General features: G+C 42.4%; 1 protein-coding gene across 2 annotated transcripts in view; it reads right to left on the reverse strand.

The window, feature by feature from the left end:
- Positions 1-9,782, reverse strand: part of gpc5 (glypican 5) — an 85,370-nt gene extending 75,588 nt beyond the window's left edge. The window contains exons 1-2 of one of the 2 annotated variants that reach the window (XM_004917804.4): positions 8,998-9,782; positions 3,111-3,272 (exon numbers count right to left, since the gene is read on the reverse strand). In XM_004917804.4, coding sequence (XP_004917861.1) covers positions 3,111-3,272; positions 8,998-9,148 — 313 coding nt within the window. In that variant the 5' untranslated portion in view covers positions 9,149-9,782. The remainder of the gene's footprint in view (positions 1-3,110; positions 3,273-8,997) is intronic. The other variant, XM_002933375.5, reaches the window with a different exon arrangement.
- Positions 9,783-16,084: the final 6,302 nt, after the last annotated feature.

Below are 16,084 nucleotides of genomic sequence, written 5' to 3' on the forward strand. Positions count from 1 at the left end.
GGTTAGCTCCCATTATTCTTAACAGTCAGCGATAGTTATCCAAAACTGAAAATAAGCATTCATTGCAAATCATATCCTAACAAGCCAAACTACAAGAACTAATCAAAACAAAATTGTGGTTGAAAATATTTAAATGGTCAAGGTATTTAATATTTGGAAGTATGCAAGAGAAGGGTGGTTTTATACAGTGTTTTGCCAACCTCAGAGAGAGGGAACATGAAGGGAATGTAGCAGGTACAACCCAAGCTTAGTTAGCCACTAACCAGGAGTTAATAGTGTATGTATAGTTGCCACCTGGCTGGCAAAAATAAAGAATTGGTGCACGTCAAAAGGTTGGTAGTAATAACAGTAATAACAACAATGTCAGCAGTCATCTGATTTACTAATCTGGTTACTAAAGTATCCCTTTATGTAAAATAAAATATTAGTGCCATTCAGTACATATCAAACAAGAGCTCACATAATTAAGGTAAAGGTGACCATACACGTTCAGATCTGCTTGTTTGGGATGTCACAATATAAGCTGATCTGGATCTGTTTTGGCCACACAAATTCTAGTTCAAATTGGGCTGATCCAATCCAGAGCTGTCATTTAAATTTGTAAAGCCACTGACTGCTCACTGCCCATGCGCACATTGCTCAGCTGACATTGTTTTTTGCCCACAGAAAACCAGAGGACTGCAGGATAGTGATGGGAGACCGGGGGAAGAAGCACAAAGTCTGGTAACTACTGTGGAAATAGGAGTAGTTAACAGCTCTGCCTATTGTTGCTCTTCATTGAGGCCTATGGAGACCAGTCAGATGAGACCATATCAATGTGCCAATGCGCTCTGATGAGATTTTCAAACTTACTCGATTGATGTCAGGCAGATGTTTGGCCAGATATTTGTCAGGAAGACCCATCAGCAGGCCCATAGGCCGGTCTAAAGAGGCCAACTCAGCAACTTAGGTTGGCCTTACATGGGCAACTTAAATCTGCCTTTGTAAGGCCACCTTAAGTTGTTGAGACAGGAGAAGTCCTCTGATGTTTATTCACTCAGTCCTATTGCTCCTGTCACAATGAGTGCTAGACCTGAGCAGAAAATGCCAGCTGTATTAGCTCTGGTCAGCTGGTTTTTGACCCTTTTTATAAATATGGAATGAACACAATTGGGCCAATCAGAATACTGGCTGCTTACATTTTGCTGAAGGAAATAGGGACCACAGTTACACATTAGACCTGTCATAATTACACTGGTTATTTCCACTGTAGTGAGTATTACATTGTTAAAAGGATATAAAAATGACTGAGCAGGGCAACAAATTCAGCATGTCAATGATTGGAAAGGGTTAATCAGAGCCTGGAATTTTACAGCATATAAAAGGGAGTAAAAAGCTGACCCTGAGAGTGGGGCGCAGCCGACCTGCTGTCAGTTCATTAGTTTCTAAATGAGTTAAACAACAGTGAAGGGTGGCGGGTGTGCGCTGTGTAAGTGAGCACCACTAACTGTCAGGCAAATACACTGAATTTATGAAGAGGTGTTAAAGGTTAAAGCGTACATGTTTTATAGCATCTCCGATCCAGATGGACACTAATTGAAAAACCATATCTTGTGTGATAAGGATATGTGTCAGTTGCAGCTTCCCTCCCACAGCCCAGGCTTTTCTACCTCTCTGTCATGGACCATTCTCAGTGCCACTCACTCCTCTTTATAGGGCACAGCAACATGGAAGATCCCACTCCAGAGACGATTAGATTTCTAAGTACCAGGAATTGCCTTCAATATTACAATTCAGTTCCTTAAACCTGCTACTTAAATATCAATTTTACTTGCTTTTCAGGAGTGTCTAGGTAGGTTTTACTGCTCTGCAGGCTCAGGCTTGGCCACATTCCCTCTAACATGTTGTAAAGATTATGGATTTGGAAACCTCGTCCCACTAACAATGAGATCCTCTGAGGGCTGTCAGCAGTTTCTCACTTACACAGAGAAAGTATTGGCAAATCCACCATAAAATGCACTTTGCTGGCTGAAATTAGAACCCGGCTCCATGTCTCTGAAACCAAACTGTGTGTCATACTCTGGGATTTAACATCTGCTGATTCAGAGAAAGGAAAAACCACAATACTGGTGAAATCCCAAGCATGATTAGGCACTGGTGCATTAATCAAGCACGTGCATTCCACTGCTGTCATTGCAAAGGCTTACAATGCTACGAGTAAGTCATTTACTGCATCAGGGACCCTGGGAATATACAGGGATTGTCCTCTTCTCATATTAACTGCCTTTACTTATGCTCCTCCTGAGACAATACACTTCCTCCCAGGTTCATTTCTCATATATATAAGTTTATTTCTACTATGTCTCATGACTGGACCAGGCAGATAAATTAGCTGTATATAAATTATTTAAGCCCCACAAATCCCAATAATGCCATTTTAAAGTATTAATCAGACTTATTAACTTTCAAAAATGTGTTCACACATTTGGTTTTCAGAAAATACTTTTTATATATCCTGTACATATACATATTTCAGTATATAGGATGGTGTAGGTTGCCAACTTGAAATTCAGTTTTAGGTTAATAGATCTGCTCATTTGTTAAATTTGGCCACTCTGGGACAACCATCAGATCCTAATACAGGTAGAACCATCGGGAGAGGCCAGATCAATTGGCCAGTGTAAACCCGACTCAACAGTATTTTCTAACCTACCCAATAGATATCCCAAAGGAAGGTCCTTATACACATACCAACAAACTGCTGATTAGTCAAACAGAGACTCTTGTACCAAGACCAAAGGCAATCAGGAGTGCCCAGGAAGCTAATTTCTGTACTACCCAGGATGAGTTAAACTTTTAAGCATGGTGCAGAGGAAGTAGCATATTGCAGACAATAGGGGACAAAAGTGCAATAGGCAATAGCAAGCAATTTACTTTGAATAGCAAATGAAAGCAAACCTCTGATTGGTTGCAATGGGCAACTTCGCCAGGGCAATTTAGTACCTATGTTTGTTAATTAGCCAACAGAAGCTAGGCATCAATTGATTCTGGAACTTTAACCCATATCTCCTTTGCCAGGCCAGCTGCGCCCCCACAGTGAATATCCCAGAATCCTTTCAGCATCTACTCACCTTTAAAATTAGACTTGTGTGAGACTATCATAAATTTGAGCTCAAAGTTCAGTGCTTGGATGTTATGGGCAATCTCTCTTCTCACGGCGGCCTGGTAGCTCTCTTCCATCTTCCTGGTACAGCAGGTAGGGGCTTTGTGCTGGCAAATCTCCAGGTCAGACTCTAAAACAACAAGGTGAAACGTAGGTGCGAAAGTAATTTGAATAAAAACTTGGAATATCATTACACAGTACCATAGTAACTTAAATTAAAAAAAAGACATAAGTCCATCAAGCTTTAATTTCTATAAAAAACCTGCCTAACTGCTAGTTCAACCAGAGGGAGGCAAAAAAAAAAAAAAAATCTGAAGCCTCTCTAATTTGCAGCAGAGGTGGAAAAATCCTGAAATCCTTACTAGGACAAAAATAAATTGGCTGACTAGATTCAGCCTTAAGCGCAGTAACACAGAATATTAAAGGTACTTTGTACACTATATATAAAATCCAGTCCCTTATGAAACAGAGACAACTAAATCCCTTTAACTTCAAAAGTGAGGCTTGATGTCCAAAGTGAGGCATCACACCCAGCAGTCCATAGGAACAGAATACTCCATAGCGTTTAAACATGTTTGTCCATTTCTGAAACCAAAGTTCATTTTGTATTAAAAACAATCACTTATTTAGAGGTGATTCTGCTCCATAAGTTGCCCCGAGGGAGCTCATGCGATGCTGCCCCCCAGTGCTTACCTTTCTTCCCACTGGAGAGGGTTCAGGGGGACAGCATCACTAGAGCAGAGAGTGCAATGTCCTCTAAAAGGACATGCAAACCCTACATTTTTCTACCATTTAAATAAGTTGGGCACATTTCTTCCACCCAAACAGCATCATTTGTACTGCATATATCTACTCGATTTGCCAGCATCATCACATTTTCTACTAATAGCAGCTTTCACCATTTTCCCTTGGACATTATCAGTGATGTTTACATCTGCAAACAGCACATATGCACTGTAAAGTTCACACGATGAATGCAGGCTTACACAGGCAGAACTTGCTTTGATTGAGCACTGTAATTGTTAAGCTAAGCTCAGGAGAGCAGGCAGCTAGAGCAGAGTTTCTATGGAAATCAGCAATGCCATCTCTCCACTGGCTGCTAGACTGGAGGGCGTGTTTGGTAATCTTAGGTGAGAAGAACTGAGCATGCTTAGTAGCCAACAGCCAAAGGAAATTCCTGAGGGAGGGGGCCGAGTGGGTTAGAGGAGGAGAATGAATCCCAAGTGACTAAGGGGATGCTGCAGCCTAACTACTAATCTTGAATAACTGGAATGGCAAATATTTAAAGAGGATGTTCACATATTTAATTTTGTGTGTGGGGTTTACATGTCCTTTAAAGTTACCAGAAGCAAATTTTTTGTCGCCCCTGGTAACTTGTGAGGCGTTGCCGCCTGAGGGGAATCTCTCAACTAAGAATGGCAGAAGGCACAGCCCATACTGGGGCCCTGTCCTTACTGCCTGCAAAATGGCATGTGACTGAGGGTGGATGAGGGTCCTAATGTACATGCTTGGGGCATTTTATTTCTCATTGAAACTTTATTCTGCTTGTTGCCAAAGCCTTCTGCCCAGGTGACCAATAGGTTTATTATCGGGGACCCTCTGGAGGTGAGAGTATGGGACTCCATACTTCTTGACAGCAGCCATGAGTGTTTATGCACTTTATTCACAAAAGTCCAACTGGATGAGCTCATATCAAAAAGGGAAAGTATATTTTCCCTTTAGTCAATTTAAATGTAATCTTAACATACTTTCAAGCTGATATAAAGAACATTAACAATATATATTTCAGTTTAAGGTATGCATGGCTGCCCTCAGGGGTGGGGAAGGTGGATATCTTGTCAGGGGCCTGGAGACACGTTGGCAGTCCTTATTTGCGGAATGAGTGCAGTTTAGATAGCTGTGGGCATGCTTGATTATAAAAACCCATGGATCAGATGCTTTTTTTTAATTGCAGCCATACAACTTAGTTGGCAGGACCCCATGCCAGGGGAGGAAGGTGTCTATACACAGTGTAGAATTATAATGCTGGTACCCTTGGGGGAGGGTGCTTCTAGCTAAGTAGTATTTGTACCCATGAGTCCCAAACTGGATCCTCAATTTAATGCATGGATCTTTTTAATGTTATACGTCCCCCTTCACAGTTAGGGACCCCCATCACCCATATGTTTGCTAACCACCCACGTTCGATATTCCCTCTCGCTGTAGAATAACAATCCATGCAGTGTTTAATTCCATTAACCACAGGAAATTCACCTTTGCCATATGATTTAATTTACTCCTTCAATTCCATTCCACTGTATCAGCACTAGGAATTAACTGCAGCTTAATTCCCCACCCGGTACTGCAGAGAAAGGCAAGATCACAGGAACAATGTTAATCAATTCCGCCTTGTTTTTAATAGAGCAGAAAGATACCCCCAAACTGATCATCTTTACAGGTACCTCACTCCTTATTCTTGGGCATACCACTAGCTAGGCCAGCAGGGAATGCTGGGAAACACAGTACCAGAGCTAACAATAAGGACAATGCATGGCCAGTCAGCCTTCTAAATGCTGGTGAGTCCCAGGCTGCTGCTTTATGCTAACGTCCAGTTCAGGCAGCAATATATGCAGCAAGCATGTCACAGGCTTCAAACTTTTGCTGTTTTTCTTTCTTTCTTTCTATTTTTCTACATTCTTCTGTGCCGTGTATTTCATCTTCCACATACAGGAATGCAAAACCCCCAGTCTCAATTCATCAGGCGTGCTACTCCCTACATGTTTCCAATGGCACCACAACGCAGCACAATAACAAAATACCGAGAATATCAACACAACCGAAGCCAAAATATGCACCAGAGTAAAATGAGTGGAAAAATTACGCCTGGAGGAATAAGCTTCTAAAATATTCCAGCTAGAGCCTCATAGACGTGCCTTGCTACCAAATTAAATCACCTGGGAAATGACATTCGGAACTGCCAGTCTGTACTACAGTAAATGACAATGTTAATTGTGGTCAGAAGTGGGATTTAATGGGGGGAAGCTCTAATTTTCTACTCCCACCTTCCAGAATCAATATATGGGCTGTTAAACTAGTTACTAGAAAGATCTTCTGTAAGACCATCTTCAGCCTGCAGACATGGTTGCTGACAGGGTTTCATTTACTACACTCAGTAAGCCAAGTAATACAGCTGGGTTGTCTAACCTGCAGCCCTCAAGCTCTTTTGCTCTTCTGACTGATTAATATGTGTAACGATCTTAGTCTCAATCTGGACACAAGTATATTGTAGGGATTTTTAGATTGCAGGCTCCATTTGCTAACATCATATAACCCCACCGTATATAAGTACTGACATAGATATACTGCCATATAAATCACAACATACAGAGTGTCCACACTTTTACACTTGCCACAATTACTATTTTCTTTGTTTAAAAGTTGGTGAAATAACATGTAATTGTGCATTAACCTTTGCAAACATGTTGTTTTTGAACACAAAGATTCAGTGCTGGGATTGAGGTTTATGGTGCCCAAGGCAAGCACCCACCCTCTACTCCCACCCTCAATGACTACTCAGCGTGTCCCTGGGGAGCAAACGTGAGGTACGTGCAAGTGCCCCACCACCACCAGTGCACCCTAGGCACATGCCTCTTCTACCTAACCCTAGTTTGATCATGCACAGATTCCTGCTATGTTTGTTCTTTTCACTTACAAAATAAACTACATATTTCATTTAGCTGGAGTGCCCAAATTGTTGCATTCAACTGTATATGGAAAGTGTACACTCTTACACAGTGCCTTACATTGAAACATAAAAATAAATTATACTAAAGCCTCAAGAGTAGACAGTCACGGTGGCACCACCCATGGGTACATTTGGCAGTGGCAACTATGTCCAAGGGACTGTCTGTGTACATGAGCAGTATAAAGTGGATCTCATTGCAGCACCTCTTATATAGTATCCGACCCATATTCATGGACTTAATGCTCTCAACATTCAGTTTGAAACCTTATAATATATGTACAACTACCATATACTGTCCACAGATGTCTATCCATAAGGCGAACAATCCTATTGGGTTTATTTAATGTTTAAATGATTATTAGTAGACTTAATAGTCCCAATACATGTATATATATATATATAGAGAGAGAGCACTGTATATGTACACAGTAATGTACATTTTTACAACATACAAGAAAAACAAACATTGCAAAAAAAGTCACAGGAGATTCCTGTCCTGTAGAGCTTACAATCTAGAAACTTAATCCTAGTTACATTACTACATTGTAAGTATATGTAATCCTACTAAACACACTTCCCACTGTGGATTTACAAGCACGCAATCCTACTTTGTTCAAAGCAAACTCCTTGCACATATTGTTGGACTGAATCCCCAAGTAATCCCATTACATACCCAGCACCATCTCCCTCTGTTCCTACCCAGGACATTCTTGTATACATGGATATGTGGGAAGCTATTAGTGGATGTATGATAGCAGCACTTATGTACTGCTCACACTTGTACCATCCGTCTGGGCACAGTGACAGGCTCCCATTAGATAGCAACAAGGAGACAGGAGGCGTGTAAGGCACACGTGTTGGAATAATGCAGCTGTTGGCCACAGACCACTCGCACCGCAGGGCGGCTTGTTACTGTACAGTGGCACGGGAACACAGGAACACAAAGTGCACAGTGAATTACAGTGCTGCGTGCACCTATTTTGGTGGCATAAGCAGGAATACAGGAATGCTTAGGCCAAGTCCACCACCTGAATATAAGCACCTATTTGCTTATAAAAGTACTTTTTCCAATGGAAATTGCTGTTTTTATGTATATTTCTTTTGCATGTCTATCTTGCTCTTACTATTCAGGTGTATCATATTGTCTAAGAGTGCAAGGAACCCTGTACCCAACACCTGCCGCTGACCAAGGCATTCCCATCACCTATGGGCTTATTTATCAATTTACGAGTTTGTTTTTCTAAATGCAATAAACCCGCATATTGAATGCTTGATTATGTATTAATAAGAAACTTGTTGAAAGTAAAAACTCAAATAGCTTGAATTTTTCTAGTTAACAAACTGAGATAAGTCAAAAAATATGTTTGATAATATCACTTGATTTTGCATAGGACAAATTCCATTGACTTCTATAGAGATTCACCACCTCTTACATTCGAGTTTTTTGGATTTTTTGCATTTGAGTTTTTGAACCATAACTGGAATGATGCGACTTTTAGCACTAAAAAACTCGAATTGTGAAAAAAAAAATCAAACTGGAATGTTAAAAAATCAACCCCTTAATGTCTGATCAACAGCAGGAGTAGAATACAGGGTTCCCTTGCACCCACAGCGCTCCACCCTAAGGCAGCACAATTAATAGCCGCACTAAGAACTGGTGGAGGGGATGAATTCTTTCTTTTGAGGAGACTAAAGATATTTTCTAGGATAGAATACTATCCTAGGACTAATTCTATATATATATAATAAATATATATATTTATAGCATTCCAAAACACTTGGCAGGATAAATGCAGTACCATTTTCCTATATAATACTCAGATCATGACAAAATAAATACTGTGCCAATTCCATACATCCCAGAACACACAACAGGCCCTTAGCAAAACCCCCCCCCAGTTGACTAATGAGACTGATATTAGTTAGCAGTATTACTTTAAATATATCTATCAGGGAGGATAAATGCAGCAATGGGGTAGTTTTAAGGGTACTGTTCCTTATCCTGGGATTCCCCAGATGCTGATGAACTACAGCTCCCAGGATCCCCCCCAGCCGCAGGGAGGGAGCTGTTAGTGAGTGAGGGCAGCAGGTGGAGCAGCCGCAATGGGATGAGGGAGCGCACTGTACTCACCCTCCACAGGTACTTCGGGTACCAGGCGGCCCCTCCCGACCTGCTGCAGCTGGAAAGCCGTTCGCACTTCATGGCAACTCGGGGGGCGCTGGGAGGGCGTCATGGCCACGACTTTTAGGAGCAGTAGGAGGAGCAAGAGAGAGCGGCTCATTTCACAGGAGACAGGGGGCACCTCCTATACACATGTATTGCCTACAGCATTCACTAACCCTACAGGAACGGGCTCCCTGTGCCTCACCGCTCTCTCAGGCTCCCTGTGCCTCACCGCTCTCTCAGGCTCCCTGTGCCTCACCGCTCTCTCTCAGGCTCCCTGTGCCTCACCGCTCTCTCAGGCTCCCTGTGCCTCACCGCTCTCTCAGGCTCCCTGTGCCTCACCGCTCTCTCAGGCTCCCTGTGCCTCACCGCTCTCTCTCAGGCTCCCTGTGCCTCACCGCTCTCTCAGGCTCCCTGTGCCTCACCGCTCTCTCAGGCTCCCTGTGCCTCACCGCTCTCTCAGGCTCCCTGTGCCTCACCGCTCTCTCAGGCTCCCTGTGCCTCACCCCTCTCTCTAATCCCAGCCGGGTTGCTCTGTGCCGCCACTGACAGCTCTGCCTGACTAGTTGCACAGATTCCTTCACTGGCCGCCGAGCGTCCCCCTCCTGTGGCTGCGTCTCACTAGAGCCCAGAGAGTGCGGGGCTCGTCCCTCCTCTTCCCACTCACTTCAATTAGTGGGCAGCATGGTGAATGCAAGCGGAACCACCAGAAGGGCCGCCTGGGCTAACAGCTGGATAGACCTGCTCTGGGGAAAGGGGGTGGTGTTTTTGCAATCAAAGGGGGGGTCATATAAGGGGAGGGAAATGGAAGGGGGTTAGAGCCAAGGGTCGAAAGGGTATTTAACTGTGTATCTGTATACTTAACATACATAGAAAGTACTAATTTGACAGGAAAATTGCTGAGCAGCCTGCAGGAGTCTCTCCCAAGGAGTCAGCTAGAAAAGTACTTCGGAGAAAACTCTGGTCCCACACAGATTTACACAGGAACCTGAGAAGCAGCCTATAGCTGAGAAGGGTAAGTCTGCCCTTACTGCCCCACATCAGTCCTTTACTCTGACTCCCCTACACCAGTACTGCCTCCTGTATCCCCATTGCCTTCCATTTCCACTCTCCTTCCTGCCCCTCAGCTTTTAACCATTTCCTTCTTTATTTAATTCTTTCTGGACCAACCATTCATATTACCAGCCCCATTCGTTGTGAGGCAGCATCTCAGCCCTTGCCCAGCGTTGCTGTGCTCCCTCCATTAAGTCTTCCATACTTTCCATCTGCCCCCAACAGATATAAATTGCTCTTTTAAGGCCACTGGCCTCTGTTTGCCCAAGCAGCACCTTTACATCCCACCCTTGCTCACCTGATTGGGACACCACCTCAAACCCAATAAGATAAAACACCAGTAGCGGCATCTCACCTAATGTTGCACAGCATAGCGTCAGTTCTAGTTCTTGTTTTTCAAAATTGTGTTGTCAAACAAACTGAATAGTATGCATGGTGTTGTAAATAATCTGTAGTCAAATAATGTAACGCTTAATCCTACTGACACCTTAAATAAAATGCCTTTCCCCCTCCACTGTTTATCTGGGGCCCCTGGACAATACCATCACCTGACAAATTACCTTATAAAGCCTTTGTTTACCTTTATCACAGCCAGTGCAGGTTTTGCAGGCTGCAGTCTCAGCTCCTCACCCACCTCCGAGCCCAGGGTTCTGTCTCTTCCCCTAAAACCTATTTTAGGAACAGCAGATACAAGCATGTAGCCAGAGCTGTCAGAAATAACCGTTCAAGGAACCCCCATTAAAAGGACAGGGATGACAACCATTCAATCAATAACAGAGCCTTTACAAGATCCCCCCCAGACTCCCAGGTGCCATCCACTTCTCCAGGAGCTGCCCATCAATCCCAGATGAAACCACGTGCTGAGAAGCAAACCTAACACTTAAACATGGTAAGTCATCATATTGTTTAATGGAAACTGAGTTGGCAATGACTCTGCTATTTGGGAAAACACTGTCTAAATGTTTTAAAATATATTGACCATGTTTCAGAGGCTTTTGCAGCCAGCAATGGCTATGCATTGTTCGAATACGGCAGAGTTAGCTTAGAAGGTAATTCATCCCTCATGTTTGGGCAGAAATATATTGATTTACAGACCAACATAATCACACATAACTGGTCTGCTCTATCATACTGTATAACAGATAATTTTGCTTAAGCAGGGATCAATGAAAGGCATAGTAGCTGGTGGAACTCTTGCAAATTCAGGCACAGCCTTAGTCAGACCTCTGGGTCTCAAGCAGGAATTCCTGTCACCCCTGTGGTAACAAAAACAACCACCCCATTAAGAAACCATGCTTTATAATATTAGTTACAATCTTTACCTAATATTATATTTACTTATTTTAATATAACCAGAACCTTCAAGACATGGATAATATATAAATGGGCACAGCTAAGAGCTATAGTGAACAACTTGGCTTGGTAAGAGGGTGCTGGATTGGTAAGAGGGTGCTCAAACGGGTTCTGCCCTTCTAAATGAGGTACAGAGAGCCAAATATTAGAGGGCTCATTTAGAAAGCTCCTAGGAGCAAGAGCACTAATGAGTGCAAAAGCGCAGTGGGCAAAATGCAAAAAAAAAATGGGCAACTGCTGGAGCATTTTGAATGCACCTTTTTAATTATACATGATGGAGGTAATGACCTAACAGTAGTAAGAGCAGTTCAGTTGCTGATCAATATAACCAACGTGATAAAAGATATATGGTCAGATGCAAAATGAGTTTGGTCTGATATCATGAGACCAGAATCTCATGGCTCAGAGCAGAATCCCACATAGCCATCAAAAGTGTAAAGAAAAAAAGGGTAAACTAAGTGACAAGCAGATTTGTTTTGTGGAGGAGCCTCCATTATGTATGAGTGCTTATACGGAGACAGTGGGGTGCACTTGTCCGACATAGGGAACGATTACTTTATTGTGACGATCAACAGCTTCACTCATAGCTTGAGTGGGGTCAGTGTGGGAGTGTTTTCCCTACCTTCCATATGTGGCAGCAATGCAGGCCCAAAACAGGATAGGCAGACTCCCGGGCAACACATGGGCAACCACTGGAAGACCAACTGGTCCTGATTTGCATCTTTTAGGACAGAGAAGACAAAACAGACAAGTGAAGCTCATTTGGGGGACAAGCAATGAAGGTCCCCTGTCATCAAGGGGCCTGTGTGATCTTTTCCCATGTCAACAAGGCAGGGGCCTAAATAATTCAGCATTGCATTGTTTTTTTACAGGGGACCTGCCAAGAGAATTGGTGATATGTGAGTAGTCATATATTCTACAGTTTTCTTTGTCAATAAAGCCATGACCTTCTTTTTTTCCCACAACCTTGATGTGGTGTCTTTATGTATCTAGTATCTATATGCTTAACACAGAATAACCTTTTTGCTTATCCCAACCCTCCCCATCCCTTTCTTATTAAGGCGGCAATGCGAGCCCAACAGGATTGGCAAGTGACACAAGGGCAACCATTGGAAGTCCAACTGGCCCAGGGAAGACAAGACAGGGGAAGCTTTTTAAGGGGCAATCACTTGAGGGCCTCTGCATAGATTCCACAGCTGGCAAATGAGACTGATAGTAGTTTGCAATATTGCTTTAAATATATCCATCAGGGATGTTCAGCTTGTGGCCTCCAGCGGTTGTTGCACTCTACACCAGTCCTGTGCTCACCCAAAGCGATCTTTCAGGTAAGAAAACTACAGATATAAAAGCAGCAGTGTACTCACCCTGCACAGATGTGTCAGGTACCAGTCCACCCCTGGAGCTGGAAAGCTCTTTTCACTTAGTGGTTACCTGTGGGATCATCAGGAGGTCATCATGGCCACAGGCTTTAGGAGTAGTAAGAGCGACAGGGGCATTTCACATGGGAAGAGGGGACATGTGACATACAAACATATATCCTAAACATTAACAGTGAAGGAATCTTGCTGTGAAGAGTCCTTCACTGAGAACCAAGCATCCCAGGCTGCTTCCCTCATCTTCCAACTCTCTTTATCCCCTGCTCCAGGTTTACTCACTCAGCAGAACAAACCTAAGGGGTCTCTTAATCAAACCATTCTGCCAAAATGAAATATTTAGGCTTTATGCACATTTCTGTTGCATATGCAACTAAAGTTGATCCATCTCAACTGCCTCATATAACATTATCTGGAAGTGACATTTGTAACTGATGAATACACATATTTTTTAATTTCACAGCTATGTAACTGTGCTGCTTGCACTCTCAAATCCATAGGTTTGCCTTGAAACTAGGCAAAGCGTGCAGACTGGGTGACTGGGACTGACCAAAAATACCAGGCACCTACTTGAAGAGTGTGAGTACTCTACACTCTTTGGAATAAATAGTCCTGTCAGTGTCTCTTTATTACATATAAATAACTTTGACTGTATGTAACCTAACCCCAACCCTAAATTCTTCCAGGTGGTCGGGTATGATATTGACCAGTAACAACATTGCTATCAAGCATCATTGAACCAAGGTTAGGGGAACTTCTTGACATATTACCACAAACAGCCACCAATATTCCCTCTAATTTGACACACAAATTTTGTGCCCAGTTCACACAAGAAATTGTGGTGAGCACAAAGTCTGTTGCGAGGCAGTTAATTAGATTACCAGAGCACAGAGAAGCCCACTGCAAAATGGACATCTGCTTATCTGTAAGCCAAAGCAGTCACAACAACAGAGCTCAGGATCTCTATTTAACCCAGCTAAATACAGGGAAAGCAAAACAGTATTCTGTTGCAGCTTTATAATAAAAAATATATTATATTATTGTAATAGAATTTTTTATATGAAAAGAACAGGCAGAATATATTATCAGCATATGTTCTATTTAGCACACACTCATTAATCCTTCATTCATTTATCCTATACTTTCACATTTAATGATAAGGGATATAACATCACTGAAACTTGCAAGAAATAAGATTTCTCCTAGTTTAACAAATGAGGATATTAGAAGTCACCTCAAAGTGCATGACAGGGAAAGCACTCTTTCTCAGGACTCTTTCCTTTAAATGATCAGAGAAATCCCCTAAGGCATTCTGCATTCTTACATTGTATAACAGGGACCACATTATTCTCTATATTTTTATAGCAAAGTCATTAGAGGAAGTTGAATTATGCATTATATAGCAAAAACGAGCGCTGCTTTAGTTCAGTAACAACAAAGGATGGCCTGCAGTTTGCATCTAGTCAGTACTTTCCAATGCAGGAGAAATGGAGCTGCATCTAGTCAGGACTTTCCAATGAATGGAGACCTACTGGCTGCATCTAGTCAGTACTTTCCAATGAATGGAGACCTACTGGCTGCATCTAGTCAGCACTTTCCAATGAATGGAGACCTACTGGCTGCATCTAGTCAGTACTTTCCAATGAACGGAGACCTACTGGCTGCATCTAGTCAGTACTTTCCAATGAATGGAGACCTACTGGCTGCATTTAGTCAGTACTTTCCAATGAATGGAGGCCTGCAGGCTGCATCTAGTCAGCAGTCACCTACAGTATGCATGAAGACCTGCAAGCTGCATCTAGTCAGCGGCCTGTCACACCTGAGGAAAGGCTTAGCTCCAAAAAGGTTTTGTGGGTCACTTTTTGCCCCCTTATAAACTACCTTTCCAGTATTTCTCTTTTTATTTTTGATATACCTTACATAAAATACAGTGAGTCTGGGCCGACAGCCTTAAGGAGCACTTGCTCCAAGAGAAGGGATTACAAAGGTTGGGTGAGCTTATGTTCTTAACTAAAAATCTGGCAAACACATGCGGGCCTGAAGGCTGCATCTGGTCAGTACTTTTTAATGCATGGAGACCTGCAGGCTGCATCCACTCAGTGGTTCATCACATGTGAGACTTGCTCCAAGAGAAAGGAACTTTATGTTATTAACTGTGAGTCTGGTCAGCACATGGAGACCTGCAGGCTGCATCTGGTCAGTGGTTCATCACACCTGAGGCCTGCTCTGAGAGGAAGGAAATTTATGTTCTTAATTATGAATCTGGTTAAAACATGGAGACAGGCAGGCTGCTTCTAGTCAGTGGTCCATGATGTGTGGAGGAGAGAGCTACAAGCTACATCTAATCAGTGGTGCCAATAAAGGAATGTTATAGCCTGCATCCACAATGATTGTGCTCTGCAGTAGAGCTTTGTTGAGAAAAGTCACAGTTTTAATTAAAAATAACAATATAATTTAAAAAACCTGTTACTGTAGTTGATTTTGCAAGTATTTAGTTGCTCTTCAGTTTTTAAGCTTAGGAGTGGCTGTATTAGTTCTGTTTTGACTTAACAGGCCTGGGTTTGATTCCTATGTTAATTACTTATGACCTTGGAAAAGTCAATTAATATCCTGGAGAATTTAAGATCTACAGGGAGGGGTAGGGCAGCCACTGTGAATGAATTAGCAGCACTATACAGGAAGAAAGACAGTATAGTTTGATTTATTTGACTAAGCAAATTGTTGCTATGAAATAGCGAGTTGAAGAGTTCTATATAAAGGGTCCTATACACAAGATTTTTTTTATGCACTGACCTTTATGTACAATGCATACAAAGTGGGGGGGGGTTGAGGAAATTTTCTTACATTTCATTTCTGGTACAAGTATTTTATCCAAGGGAAGGAGGGGTGATATTAAAGATCTTTACTACACAAGTCTGATGTCTTCCAGCCAGAGCAAGTGCTGATATACTGTAACTGCAGTGAGACCATGTTCTGCAGATGGTACATAAATACACCTGTCTTACATTTATGTGTAAAACCAAAAAACATACTGTTTCTTTCTTGTACAATTCTAAATACATGTTATACACACACACACAATAACAAAGAACCAACATTGCCCAGAGCCTAGTGCTGGGATGACATCTTATCCTATCAGACTGCCGGCTGCACTATTGTACGACAAGAACAAGCCATCTGGCATATGGTACTCTATGTCTATGAGATCTTAGTAAGTCCTCTTAACTAAGAATTTCTTGGAGACTGATTATATACTTTAGGCTAGTGTCACACAG

This window comes from Xenopus tropicalis, chromosome 5 (genome assembly GCF_000004195.4).
Source record: "Xenopus tropicalis strain Nigerian chromosome 5, UCB_Xtro_10.0, whole genome shotgun sequence".
NCBI lineage: Eukaryota > Metazoa > Chordata > Amphibia > Anura > Pipidae > Xenopus > Xenopus tropicalis.